The 14,578-nt window shown below is 42.0% G+C and overlaps 1 protein-coding gene across 30 annotated transcripts in view; it reads left to right on the forward strand.

Moving 5' to 3' along the window:
• Nucleotides 1-966: 966 nt before the first annotated feature.
• The window catches only part of LOC110519671 (ubiquitin-associated protein 2-like), a 41,781-nt gene continuing 28,169 nt past the window's right edge, over nucleotides 967-14,578 (forward strand). For 13 of the 30 annotated variants that reach the window (XM_036971592.2, XM_090228280.1, XM_090228282.1 and 10 more), the window contains exons 1-3: nucleotides 1,145-1,363; nucleotides 10,346-10,471; nucleotides 13,805-13,882. In XM_036971592.2, coding sequence (XP_036827487.1) covers nucleotides 10,388-10,471; nucleotides 13,805-13,882 — 162 coding nt within the window. In that variant the 5' untranslated portion in view covers nucleotides 1,145-1,363; nucleotides 10,346-10,387. Of the gene's footprint in view, nucleotides 1,364-10,345; nucleotides 10,472-13,804; nucleotides 13,883-14,578 lie in introns of all 30 variants that reach the window. The other 17 variants (XM_090228279.1, XM_090228281.1, XM_090228292.1 and 14 more) reach the window with 3 other exon arrangements.

The following is a 14,578-nucleotide window of genomic DNA, read 5'->3' on the forward strand; positions in this document are numbered from 1 at the left end:
TAGGCTCTGTTTCTGTGCAGCAAATTGTGACATTAGGTGATGTAAAAAGGGCTTTATAAATAGATTTGCTCTCACAACAAGCGCATCTACTCGACCACCGCTGTAAACACAGTCCAGTTCCAAGTAAATGGCACAGATCCATATATGGCAATAGTCTATCTGCATATAGGCCTACAACAAAATCTCTTGCATAGTACGTTTTGTTTCAGTATGTTGCATTGAAAGTGGCTAATATTGCGTTGCTTGTGTCACAATTTCCACAGTAAAGGGAAACGTTGACAGTGTTAACTAAGAGGGAAAACTCTAGAAAGTTGAATGAAGTTAAATCTAAGAGCAGAAAAAGTTTGTAATCTGAAAATGTGATTCATATTATCAAATAGGCAGGAGGCCTATATATTCTCATATTTGTGTTCTGCTGTGGCCTACGTTGATTTATTTTATTTAAAGCTATATTCCGATATTGGTTCTATTCCTACTTTGATGTCTTAAAAATTATATGAAATTCGGGTATTGTAAGCCCCACAGCTGAGTATGTGTGCATATGGCGTTTACTCTGCAGTGTCCTCTAAAAATGTTGCTGAACATTGATGTCTAGAAAATGAGGCAATAAGAAATTCGGACTTGTAAGCCTTGTAGGCATTCTGCAGTGACGTCTAAAATTATTTGAATGAATTAGCACCTTGGAGAGTGCTGTCCGTTTCACCACCATGTATAGTAGGCTACTTTCCACTACGTTGTGTTTGACACTTTTTTTCTCAATGTGTTCCGGTACCTGAGCACTGATTAACACATGTAATGTCAACTCATCACATATTGTGAATTGGACAGTGGTCCTCAATAGGTTTACAAGATAATTACAATCTAGTCTTAGTAGCATTCAGGGCGACTGGCATGCCAATCATTTTTTTTTTAGTTAAGATTGAGGTTACCTGGCACACTCCTTAGACACACCATCACGGTCACTGTAGTGCAGCTAATAGTGGTCCTGCTGAACAGCCAGTCACTCTGACAAATATGACAATCTAGGATAGGAAATCACTATAAATATTTTAAAGTTTGTTTATTTATTTGATATGCATTTTTTTTTAGAGATGGGTGATCACGTGTCCGGGGGTTAGTTACGTTGAAGCGCCCGGTCAACCACGTGACGGAGCTATTTGCGGTGTCAAAGTGGAAAAGACACAGGTAAATGCCGAGTCTCTCGCTTATTGTCTGCGCGAGTCGGTTCGGCATAGTTCCTCATATAAGTGTATTATTTTGGGGCTTTGAGGTTTCATTTCGTCGAAATCCGATTAGGAGGTCGACAGAGAGACCGCTTGGTCGGTTTTTATAGCAGAATATCTGACATTCATCTGGGTTTCTGGTCAGTATCGCTTGTTATTTATTTTCTTTATTTTTGGGCCTACGGGCCTACCTAGAGCCTCGGTGTCGTGTTTATTTAAACAGACATCGGAGGCGCGTTTGCTGGTGCTGCATAGTGCAACTTGTAATGTGATTTGTGAGTTAGTTACCACGTTAATGTGCGGCCTATACGTTTGTGGGCTCAGTAATATGCCTTACTAGTAACCATGTTTGCCAGTTAGGCTAAAAGTGATGATTTGCAACAATCTAGCTAGCTATCTTCTCTTCGCCATGAGGTTGAGAAGAACGGAATCTCATCGACATCTTCGGCCAGGCTGGATGGATGTTCCCTAAAAATGGCATCTTAGCTCGCTAACATTTGGACAATAATGTTATGTTTATGAAGCAAATTGTATTTATTGAAAGACCTGACGTTAGCTAGTTAATGGTTGTGGTGAAATTATATTCATGGAGTTTATCTAATGTTGGGTAGCTTAGCTAAAGACGAATCGCTAGCTATCGTTAGCTAAATAAAACCATGTTGTGGATGTCAAATCCAGAGCGATGTGTATATTGCATCGTTCGCTAGTGGACGCCATTACAATCTGCTAAATTAGTTCGCAAACAAGTTACCATAGTAGTTACAGTACCTTGTTAGCTAGACTCAGCTAACAAACTACCATAGTAGCTATATTATCTTGTTAGTTAGCCTCCCAGCAAATGTGTGCCAAATAAATGTAATTTGCCAGATCTCAATTAGCTAAAGTAGCTAACTAATGTTCGCGAACTCAAATTTCATTGGACCCTATTTGGATATACTAAACCTAACGTTAACTACCTAACTAGGTATAGAATTTAAGTTGGACAATTAGCTAGCTAGGACCATTGTTTAAATTTAGGTAACGTTAGCTTAGTTAACCATGTCTTTGGATAGGTCGTTACAACAGCCACAGTCAGAAACCCCGCCTATTTCTACAAAAACTCAAATTAAAATAGATACACAAGGCGAGGTATGGCTTAACAACCACAAATTAAATGGCATTATGAACTGTATAACTGGCGACTGAGGTCAGCATGCATGCGCCTGGCCTGCCAAAAGGAGTCGCTGGAGCGCGATGGGGTCAAGGACATCCCGGCTGGCCAAACCCACCCCTACTCGGATGACGCCTGCTCATGGTTCTCCAGATCGCAGCCGGCTGCGGCACAGCCTGGGATCAAACCCGGGTCTGTAGTGACGCCTCTAGCAGTGCCTTACACGGAACCCAAACTGGCTGCACCGTCGTGTATAAATGTATTTTGTCCCCCTATACCAAACGCAGGTTAAAATATAAAAACAAACTGGACCAATGACATTAATTTTGGGACAGGTCGAAAAGCATTAAACATGTATGGCAATTTAGCAATTTTGCACTTGCTAGCTAACGTTAATTTGTCGTATTTAGCTAGTTTGCTGTTGCTGGCTAATTTTTCCTGGGATATAAACATTGAGTTGTTGTTTTACCTGAAATGCACAAGGACCTCTACCCCAACAATTAATCCACACAAAACGGCCAACCAAATTGTTTCTAGTCATCTCTCCTCCTTCCAGGCTTTTTCATCTTTGAACTTATATGGTGATCGCATCTAAACTTTCATTGTATTACCACAACAACCGGCAACGAAGTTCGTCTTTCAATCACCCACGTGGGTACCTGCTTCTATAAACCAATGAGGAGATGGGAGTGGCAGGACGTTCAGCGCGATCTGCATCAGAAATAGGAATGACTTCTATTTTAGCCCTTGGCAACGCAGAGGCTCGCGAGCGCAGTGGGTGCAATAATTGAATAACATGGATTTCAAAAATTATTTTTAGACTCCTGCCACTCGTGATGGGTTTAAGTCCGGGCTCTGGCTGGACCACTCAATGTCATTGACTTGTCCCGAAGCCACTCCTGTGTTGTTTTTGCTGTATGCTTAGGGTTGTTGTCCTGTTGGAAGGTGAACCTTTGCCTCCGTTTGAGGTCTTGAGTGCTCTGGAACTGGTTTTCATCAAGGTTCTCTCTGTACTTTGCTCCTTTCATCTTTCCCTTGATCCTGACTAATCTCCCAGTCCTTGCTGCTGAAAAACATCCCCACAGCATGATGCTTCCACAACCGTGCTTCTCAGTAGAGATGGTGCTAGGTTTCCTCCAGACGCGAGGCTGGGCATTTCGGCAAAATCTTGGTTTCATCAGACCAGAGAATCTTGTTTTCTCATGGTCTAAGAGTCCTTTAGGTGCCCGTGGGCAAACTCCAAGAGGACGGTCATGTGCCTTTTAACTGAGTGGCTTCTGTCTGAACACTCTACCTTAAAGGCCTGATTGGTGGAGTGCTGCAGAGATGGGTTGTCCTTCTGGTAGATTCTCCCATCTCCACACAGGAACTCTGGAGCTCTGTCAGTTACCTTCGGGTTCTTGTTCACCTCCCTGGCCAGAGTTCTTCTTCCCATTTGCTCAGTTGATTCAAAGATGGCGTAGCAGTGCAGACGTTGTTTGTCGGTCTCACGTGTACATTTAGTCTTTTTTTGTATACATTTCTATATATTTTCAATCTCAACATTTTTAAAATGAAATACACCTTCCGGCATCCCGCCTCACCCAATGTGATACGGATCTGCTATTTGTAGACCTTATAACCAGAACATCCATCAGAAGCTAATTATCTAATTATCTACTAGCTATTTAGTCATTGTTAGCCACTGCTAGCAGCCTTTACCTTTAGCACAGATACCAGCTGCTTTTAGCCTGGATAATACTTGCCAGCCTGCCTGCTCAGCGCGTTAACTAGTGTGTCCAGAGATGCAACCTCTTATCGTCACTCAATGCCTAGGTTTACCTCCACTGTACCCGCACCCTACTATACCCCTGTCTGTACATTATGCCCTGACTATCCTACCATGCCCAGAAATCTGCTCCTTTTATTCTGTCCCCAACCCATAAGATGACCAGTTTTGATGGTCTTTAGCTGTACCCTCATCATACTCCTCCTCGGCTGATGTGGAGGTTAACCCAGGCCCCGTGTGATCCCAGGCGCTCACATTTGTTGACCTCTGTAACCGTAAAAGCCTTGGTTTCATGCATGTTAACATCAGAAGCCTCCTCCCTAAGTTTGTTACTCAGTACTTTAGCACACTCCGCCAACCGTGATGTCCTTGACGTGTCTGAATCCTGGCTTGGGAAGGCCACCAAATATTCTGAGATTCCCATCCCCAACTAAAACATTAGCCGTCAAGATAGAACTACCAAAGGGGGAGGAGTTAGCCTGCAAAGTTCTGTCCTACTTTCCAAGTCTATGCCCAAACAGTTCGAGCTTCTAATTTAAAAAATTAATCTCTCCAGAAATAAGTCTCCACCTGTTATAGACTCCCTTCAGCTCCCAGCTTGTACCCTGGACACCATATGTGAATTGATTGCCCCCCCCCATCTATCTTCAGAGCTTGCACTGTTAGGTGACCTAAACTGGGATATGCTTAACCGGTTATGGCTGCAATCCCGATACCGGGATCAATATGACAACTACCAGTGAAAATAGAGGGCGCCAAAATTCAAACCACAGAAATCTCATAATTACAATTCCTAAAACATACATGTCATATCATTTTAAATACATTTTCTTTGTTAATCCCACCAAAGTGTCCGATTTCAAATAGGCTTTTCAGCGAAAGCACGACAAACGATTGTTAGGTCTCCACCAAACCACAATAAGCACAGCCATTTTCCAGCAAAATATAACCTTCATAACCAGAAATAAAGAAAATTAATCACTAACCTTGAATTATCTTCATCCGATGACAGTCATAGGACTTCATGTTACACAATACATGCATGTTTTGTTTGATGAAGTTCATATTTATATAAAAATAATTGAGTATACATTGGCTATTTAGATTCACTAGTTCCAAAAACAAGTGATTTTGCATAGCCACATTGTTTCAACAGAAATACTCATCATAAATGTAGATGATAATATAGTTATACACATGGAATTATAGATATACCTCTCCTTAATGCGACCGCTGTGTCAGGTTTCAAAAAACTTTACGGAAAAAGAAATGCATGCAATCTGAGACGGCGCTCAATTTAACACCACAGCCGCAAAGATGGCGTCTAAACAAGAAATTACATGATACATTTTCCCTTTGATCTACATCAGAAAGCACTCCAGGAATCCCAGGTCCACAATAAATGTTTTTGTTCGAAAATGTCTTATTTATCTCCAAATACCTTCTTTTATTAGAGCGTTTGGTATACATATCCAAACGCTAATTCTGGTCAGCGTTATATCGGACAAACTTCAAAAAGTGATATTACCGGTCGAAGAAACATTTCAAACTAAGTACAGAATCAATCATTAGGATGTTTTTAACATATAGCTTCAAAGTTCCAACCGGAGTATTCTTGTCTTCGTGAGCAATGGAAGGCAAGTGACTACCATGAGGAAAAAGTGGGATCACAAAATGGCTGCTTGATGGACAGCTGATATATTCTGCTCTCATTCACTCACACAACAACATAGAAGCCTCATTATACTTTCTATTGATGGTTGACATCTAGTGGAACCCATAGGCAGTGCAACATCATTCATATCTCGGCGGGATTTCATTGGGGACTCTGGTGAATACATACAAGCTCAGATTTCTGACTTCCTGTTTTGATTTCAACTGTGGATTTTGAGTTCTGTTATACTCACAGACATCATTCAAACAGTTTTTGAAACTTCAGTGTTTTCTATCCAATACTAATAATAATAATAATAATATGCGAATATTAGCAACTATGACTGAGGAGCAGGTCGTTTTGATATGGGCACCTTTTCATCCAAGCTACTCAATACTGCCCCTGCAGCCATAAAAAGTTAACACCCCGGCAGTCCTACAATCTAAGCTTGATGCCCTCAATCTCACACAAATTATCAAGGAACCCACCAGGTACAACCCTAAATCTGTAAACATGGGCACCATCATAGATATTATCCTGACCAACTTGCCCTCCAAATACACCTCTGCTGTTTTCAATCTGGATCTCAGCGATCATTGCCTGCATCAGCTAAGGGTCTGTGGTCAAATGACCACACCTCATCACTGTCAAACGCTCCCTAAAACAATTCTGCGAGCAGGCCTTTGTAATTGACTTGGCCCGGGTATGCTGGAAGAATATTGACCATCCCGTCAGTAGAGGATGCCTGGTCGTTCATTAAAAGTAATTTCCTCACCATCTTAAATAAGCATGCCCCTTTCAAAAATGTAGAACTAAGAACAGATATAGCCCTTGGTTCATTCCAGACCTGACTGCCCTCGACCAGCACAAAAACATCCTGTGGCAGACTACACTAGCATCGAATAGTCCCTGAGATGTACCACTTTCCAGGGAAGTCAGGAACCAATACACATAGTCAGTTAGGAAAGCTAAGGCTAGCTTTTTCACAGAAATTTGCATCCTGTAGCCTTAACTCCAAAAAGTTCTGGGACACTAAAGTCCATGGATAATAAGAGCACCTCCTCCCAGCTCCCCACTGCACTGAGGCTAGGAAAGACTGTCACCACTGATAAAACTACAATAATCGAGAATTTCAAGAAGCATTTCTCTACCTCTGGTCATGCTTTCCTCCTGACTACCCCGGCCAACCGCTCCGCACCCCCCGCAGCTACTTGCCCAAGCCTCCCCAGCTTCTCCTTCACCCAAATCCAGATAGCTGATGTTATGAAAGAGCTGCAAAACCTGGACCTGTATAAATCAGCTGGGCTAGACAATCTGAACCCTCTCTTTTTTTAAATTATCCACTTCAATTGTTGCAACTCATATTACCAGTCTGTTCAACCTCTCTTTCGTATTGTCCGAGATCCCTAATGATTGGAAAGCTGTCGCGGTCATCTCCCTCTTCAAAGGGGGAGACACTCTAGACCCAAACTGTTATAGACTTATATTCAGCCTGCCCTGCCTTTCTAGTCTTCGAAAGCCAAGTTATCAAACAGATCACTGACCATTTTGAATCCCACCATACCTTCTCTGCTGTGCAGCCTTCTTCATCGACCTGGCCAAGGTTTTTGACTCTGTCAATCACCACATTCTTATCGGCAGACTCAACAGCCTTGGTTTCTCAAATGACTGGTTCACCAACTACTTCTCAGAGTTCAGTATGTCAAATCAGAGGGCCTGTTGTCCGGACCTCTGGCAGTCTCTATGGGGGTACCACAGGGTTTAATTCTTGGGCTGACTCTTTTCTCTGTATATATCAACGATGTCGCTCTTGCTGCGGGTGATTCCCTGATCCACCTCTACGCAGACGACACCATTCTGTATACATCTGGCCCTTCTTTGGACACTGTTAACCAACCTCCAAACGAGCTTCAATGCCATACAACACTCCTTCCGTGGTCTCCAACTGCTTTTAAACGGCAGTAAAAAACTAAATGCATGCTCTTCAACCCATCGCTACCCGCACCCACCCACCATCACTACTCTGGACGGTTCTGAATTAGAATATGTGGACAACTACAAATACCTAGGTGTCTGGTTAGAGTGAACTCTCCCTCCAGACTCATATTAAGCATCTCAAAAATTAAATTGTGAATCAGTTTCCTATTTTGCAACACAGCCATCTTCACTCACGCTGCCAAGCATACCCTCGTAAAACTGACCATCCTAACGATCCTCGACTTCGGCGTTGTTATTTACAAAATAGCCTCCAACACTACTCAGCAAATTGGATGCAGTCGATCACAGCGCCATCCGTTTTGTCATCAAAGCCCCATATACCACCCACCACTGCAACTTGTATGCTCTCGTCAGCTGGCCCTCGCTACATATTCGTTGCCAGACCCACTGGCTCCAGGTCATTTAAGTCTTTGCTAGGTATAGCTCCGCCTTGTCTCAGCTCACTGGTCATAGCACTCACCCTAGGCATGCGCTCCAGCAGGTATATCTCACTGGTCATCCCCAAAGCCAACACCTCCTTTGGCTGCCTTTCCTTCCATTTCTCTGCTGCCAATGACTGGAACAATTTGCAGAAATCGCTGAAGTTGGAGACTTGTATCACCCTCACTAACTTTAAGCATCAGCTATCTGAGCAGCTTACCGATCGCTGCAGCTGTACACAGCCCATCTGTAAATAGCCCATCCAGCTACCTACCTCATCCCCATTGTATTTATATACTTTTTTGCTCTCTTGCACACCAGTAGTTCTACTTGCACATCTATCACTCCATTGCTAATTTGCTAAATTGTAATTACTTTGCTACTATGGCCTATTTATTGCCTTAACAACTTACTCTGTTTGCTCACACTGTATATAGACTTTCTATTGTTATTGACTGTACGTGTGTTTATTCCATGTGTAACTCTGCTGTTTGTGTCGCACTGCTTAGCCTTCTTGGCCAGGTCGCAGTCGTAAATGAACTTGTTCTCAACTGGCCTACCTGCTGAAATAAAAAAACTAATCTTCACCTGGGTGGCCAGAGAGAGCCTTGGTAGTTCCAAACTTCTTCCATTTAAAAATGGAGGCCACTGTGTTGGGGACTGCAGACATTGCAGCAGAGATTTGGTACCTTACCCAGATTTGTGCCTCAACACTACTCTCAGAGCTCTACGGACAATTATTTTGACCTCGTGGCTTGGTTTTGCTCTGAAATGTACTGTCATTTGTGGGACCTTATACAGACAGGTGTGTGCCTTTCCAAATCATGTCCAATCAGTTGAATTTACCACAGGTGGACTCCAAGTTGTAGAAACATCTCAAGGATAATCAATGTACCGTAATTTCCGGACTATAAACCGGTACTTTATTCCCAGGCTTTGAACCTCGTGGTTTATACAATGACGCGGCTAATTTATGGATTTTTTTTCTGCTTTCAAAAAAACTGAGCACCGTCACATAATGTGACGTAAATCGAGCGCACTCAAACTTCCCATTATTCTGATTACGGTAGTAAAGGCTGTGTAAAGTTAATTTGTTTCAATGTACCGGTAGGCACCTGCGGCTTATAGACATGTGCGGCTTATTTATGTACAAAATACATATTTTTTTATAATTCAGTGGGTGCGGTTTATATTCAGGTGCGCTTAATAGTCCAGAAATTACGGTAAACAGGATGCGCCTGAGCTCAATTTCGAGTCTCATAGCAAGGGTCTTATGTACATTTTTTAACATTTGTTTTTTATACATTTGCAAACTTTTCTTAACCGGTTTTCACTTTGTCATTATGGACTATTGTGTAGATGAGAATTAAAAAATTATAATTTTACAATAAGGCTGTAATGTAACAATGTGGAGGAAGGGGTCTGAATACTTTTGAAATGCACTGTATGTGTGTGTATACAGGGGCAATTTGTAAAAGAGACCTTGGTCTTTAAAGTAATTGACGCAGGAGGGCAAAAATGCATCTGATGCACTTAGCTGTTCTACGAGTGGTCTGAGGCAGGCGTTTTAGATTACAATTTAAGTACAATGTTAATAATTATGTTTTGGGAAACCAGTATATTTAACAATGCTCCTAAGAACATTTTAATGTTAACTTAAGCTCCTGGGATCAGGGCCCTTGGCCTTTACGATATCACTATCTATGCTCTATTCCCAGTTCTGGGGTTAAACTCCATGTTTTTTGGGGGGTACTGTTTTTCTAGGTAGTACATTTGATCCCTAACATCGTGTGAAAGATGCGCATTAACAATTGCTATTGAAAATCAAAATGGTTATTTCTAGATTGTTACCAGGCCACACTCATTTATAGGTTAATTAAGCCACTGATTCTCAGGAACTGCAAAACTGCCATAAGCAGTCTTACCAACTAGTTTTTTAACTAACCCTGGTCGTACTTTACAATATTCATTCTGTAATTAGTGAATAATTTGCACTTAAATCCGTGGTGATGTTCCCAAACCCTACCTTACTAATTTGTTTCACCTAACCACCAAAAATGCATGGTTTTAGTGTCGGTTGGATTTTCCAAATGGTAATTTGACGTTGAACCTCTCTCCCAACTCTTTCTCAGGTGTTATTCCTTTGTAAATACTGTTATTTGTATATACTGTAAATGATGACGTCTGTGGGCGGAAACCGAGCCTGCGGCAGTTGGGAGCAGCAGACAGGCCAGACACAGCACAAGCAGAGACCTCAGGTTGGTACCTCGCCCTCGACCCTTCTGCCCACACTGGATGTTACTTACCACACACACAGACCCAACGCTGATTCTTTGTTTCCAGGGCCTAAAATGAACTTTTTGGTCCACCAGCCACTGTGGCAAGTAGATGGCGAAATCTACCAGCCACTCCAATTGTATTTATTTTAACAGCCAAAATATTATTTGATATTTATTTACGGTTGTTTTTACAAAAATGCATGCTTAATTTTTCTAAAACAAAAAATATTTTAGTAGAAAGTAATGTGATATATTCCTCTATTTGTTACCCAAGTCGCTTGACTAAAATACCTGCCACTTTAAGGGCGGGAGGTTACCATAGTAACAGTGCCACTCAAGTTGTCAAGTGGTGGTGAGATTTTGGATCTGACTAGTAGTAGACAGCGTCTCTTCACTATCAGTTAAAGCAGCAGATTCAAACTAACATTAAAAATCAACCGACCGTGTCAACAAAACAATGTAAATACTAGAGATGACTATTTAGTCGATTGGTCGACTGAATCTCTTTAGTCAAGCAGTCGCAATTTATTTTTCTTTTCATGGTGCACCTGTCTGATTCGCGCCTGTCTCTGGACTAATTCATTGCGGAGGCCACGGATGGCACAGTCCATCACTTGAAGGCATGTGATAGTTAAATTGTATATGGTTATTATGTCAAAAAAAAAAATGTCGCTACACTAATAAATGTAATATTATTTTATAACAAATGAGCCTTCTCCCGCGTTGGATTGGCGCCTTTCCTCATGTTGCTACACTATTTACAAAAGTATGTGGACACCCCTTCAAAATTTCGATTCTTCTGTTTCAGCCACACCTGTTGCTGCCAGGTGTATAAAATCAAGCACACAGCCATGCAATCCTCATAGACAACATGGAAGAACTGTGACTTTCAATGTGGTACCGTCATATTACGTATCTTTCCAACAAGTGAGTTTATCAAATGTATGCCCTGCTAGAGCCCCACTCAACTAAGTGCTGTTATTTTGAAGTGGAAACGTCAGGAGCAACAAGGCTCAGCCGCAGCTTGGTAGGCTGCCACACAAGCTCACATAACTATGAGTGCTTAAGCATGTAGCGCGTAAAAAATAATCGGTTCTTGGTTGCAACACTCGCTACTAAGTTCCAAACTGCCTCTGGAAGCAACGTTGACACGATAACTGTTCGTCGGGAGCTTCATGAAGTGGGTTTTCATGAGCAGCCGCACTCATGCCTAAAATCACCATGCGCAATGCCAAGCGTTGGCTGGAGTGGTGTTAAGCTCGCCGCCATTGGTCTCTGGATCAGTGGAAACGTGTTCTCTGGAGTGATGAATTATGCTTCACCCTCTGGCTGTCTGACGGATGAATCGGAGTTTGGTGGATGCCCGACTGGATAGTGTCAACTGTAACGTTTGGTGGAGGAGGAATAAATGTTTGGGGCTGTTTCATGGTTTGGGCCCAGTGAAGGGAAATATTAATGCTAAAGCATACAATGACATTCTAGACAATTCTGTGCAGTTTGGGGAAGGCCCTTTCCTGTTTCTGCATGACATTGCCTCTGTGCACAAAGCGAGGTCCATACAGAAATGGTTTGTCGAGATTGGTGTAGAACTTGACTGGCCTGCACAGAGCCCTGACCTCAACCTCATCGAACACCTTTTGGGATGAATTGGAATGCCTAATGAGCCATGACTAATCGCCCAACATCAGTGCCTCATCTCACTAATGCTCTTGTGGCTGAATGGAAGCAAGTCCCCGCAGCAATGATCCAACATTTAGTGGAACGCCTTCCCAGAAGAGTACAGGCTGTTATAGCAGCATAGGGAGGACCAACTCTATATTAATGCCCATGATTTTGGAATGAGCAGGTGTCCACATACCTTTGGTCATGTAATGTAGCTACAAATCATAACCTGCAATTTTTTCAGTTCGCACATCTATTTTTAGGTACATATGTAAGTACAATTGTTGCACTGTAAAGCCTTGACATTTTACTTGCAGATGAAGCATCATGCTCTCCCCCACCTCTGTGTAAAGAAATTAGACTACAACCAGCCACGGGTACCGGGAGGCAGGACAGACGGCAGACTGTCAAACCAGCATGGCTTCCCTGTCATCGCTCTCTTTGTGACTGACAGGGCGGCACCTGTCATATCAGTAGATCACTAGAAGATGCATATCGTTCATTCTAGCAGGAGAGGGCTCTGCAGACTTTTCTGATTAGTGCATTGAAAATTATCGCCTAGTTAATTTAAGTGAAAAAAGTAGCCGGCTGCAAGTGAGTAGTCAGCTGTTCAGCGCTAGTGGAAGGCACTTGAGTTCTGGACAATTTTATGTTGTCTGAATCACCCACCTGTGGAATTTTATGACGCTGAATCGTTAGATTTGCCAATTCTGATTGAATCAACATTCAGCGTTTACTGTAAATGCAGTGTCTACTTTAGAATGGTAGTGTGTTTTAAGTCCAAAAATTGATGTATTAACTACAGATTGCCCCTTTGTCTATCAATAGTGTGAAAGTTTGAGCATGTGTCCGTTAGGCCGAAGGATTTTTCACATCACCATGAATTAGATTCAACAATAAAGGCCTCACTTTAATTCCATAGGCTCAGATTCTCACTACGCAGCTGTTGCAAGAGTGCACTTTTCACTGGCTGTCCACTGGTTTCAAAAACAATGATTGATAGGCAGCTTAAACTCCATTATTGGGTTGAAATACACAATTAGATTTGTAAACAGCCATCCACAACGACCACAATCCGTAAGGTGCAAATAGCTGAAGGAGAGTGCAGCAGTGTGATTCACATCAATGCGCTATGTAGATATCAATAAGTGATTTCCGTATCACCGTGGACTACACTGCTGTCATCCTTAACTCCAAGCGTTTATTTAAGTTGAATAATCTTTGCATGCCGACAGCAGTCGCACCATTGGAAGACAGCTTATTCCTGCTCTTTTACCGCGATCCTTCAACCCCATTTGGTATGTCATCATAGTGGTCTCTGACTTGTGGTCAGACTTGCTCAGGTGGAACAAACGTATACTTGCCTTTTTTTTCAATGCTGATTTGATTGTCATTAGGAAAACAAGTGTTAAAAAAAGTACTTGTTGCTTGATCGAGTCTCCGTGCTGACAAGGTAAAAATCTGTCTTTCTGCCCCTGAACAAGGCAGTTAACCCGCTGTTCCCTGGTAGGCTGTCATTGTAAATAATAATTTGTTCTTGACTGACTTGCCTAGTTAAATTTTAAAAAAATAATAGAGACGACAGACACTTTTTTTTTTTTAAAGGCTATTTGTGGTCACTCAGAAGTTGTTCCACCCTTCTCTACACAGGCCACTGCTGAGCAGATCCGACTCGCGCAGATGATTTCGGACCACAATGATGCTGATTTTGAAGAAAAAGTTAAGCAGGTGAGAGCGAACATGGCATCCCAGTGCCCTTTAAGACCCTTTTTGCTGCCTGAAGGGAGAACCGTTACATTAATGTAAATTCACAGAGATCTAGAAGTGTCTTAGCCTCTCTTGACACTTTCTCTGGTCTGGTAGCTAGAGCTTAAAGTAGAATTGTCAAAAATATTCCATAACCCTTTACACTTGTGGGAATTGGCTAGGGCTAAATTGAAACGTTTCTCACTGAATAAATATGAAAAGCATACATTCCATTCTGGAAGTATTCTGACCACTTGACTTTTCACATTTGTTGTTACAGGCTTATTCTAAAATTAATTAAATACAGAATGTCTTCAGTCTACACACACTACCCCATATTGACAAAGTGAAAACGGGTTTTTTGAGATGTATTCAGACCCTCAGCTCTGTAGAGAAGAATGGGAGAAACTCACGAAATACAGGTGTGCCACGCTTGTAGCGTCATACCCAAGAAGACTCTAGACTGTAATCGCTGCCAAAGGTGCTTCAACAAAGTACAGGGTAAAGGGTCTGAATGCTTATGTAAATGTTATTTAATTTTTTTTAGATAAATTTGCAAATATTCGTGAACCTGTTTCTGCTTTGTGGTATTGTGTGTAGATTGAAGGGGATGACGACGATTAAATCCATTTTAGAATAATTCTGTAACCTAGCAAAATGTGGGAGAAGTAGTGGTCT

Source organism: Oncorhynchus mykiss, chromosome 30, assembly GCF_057628025.1.
Source record: "Oncorhynchus mykiss isolate SJ-2025 chromosome 30, ASM5762802v1, whole genome shotgun sequence".
Taxonomy (NCBI): Eukaryota; Metazoa; Chordata; class Actinopteri; order Salmoniformes; family Salmonidae; genus Oncorhynchus; species Oncorhynchus mykiss.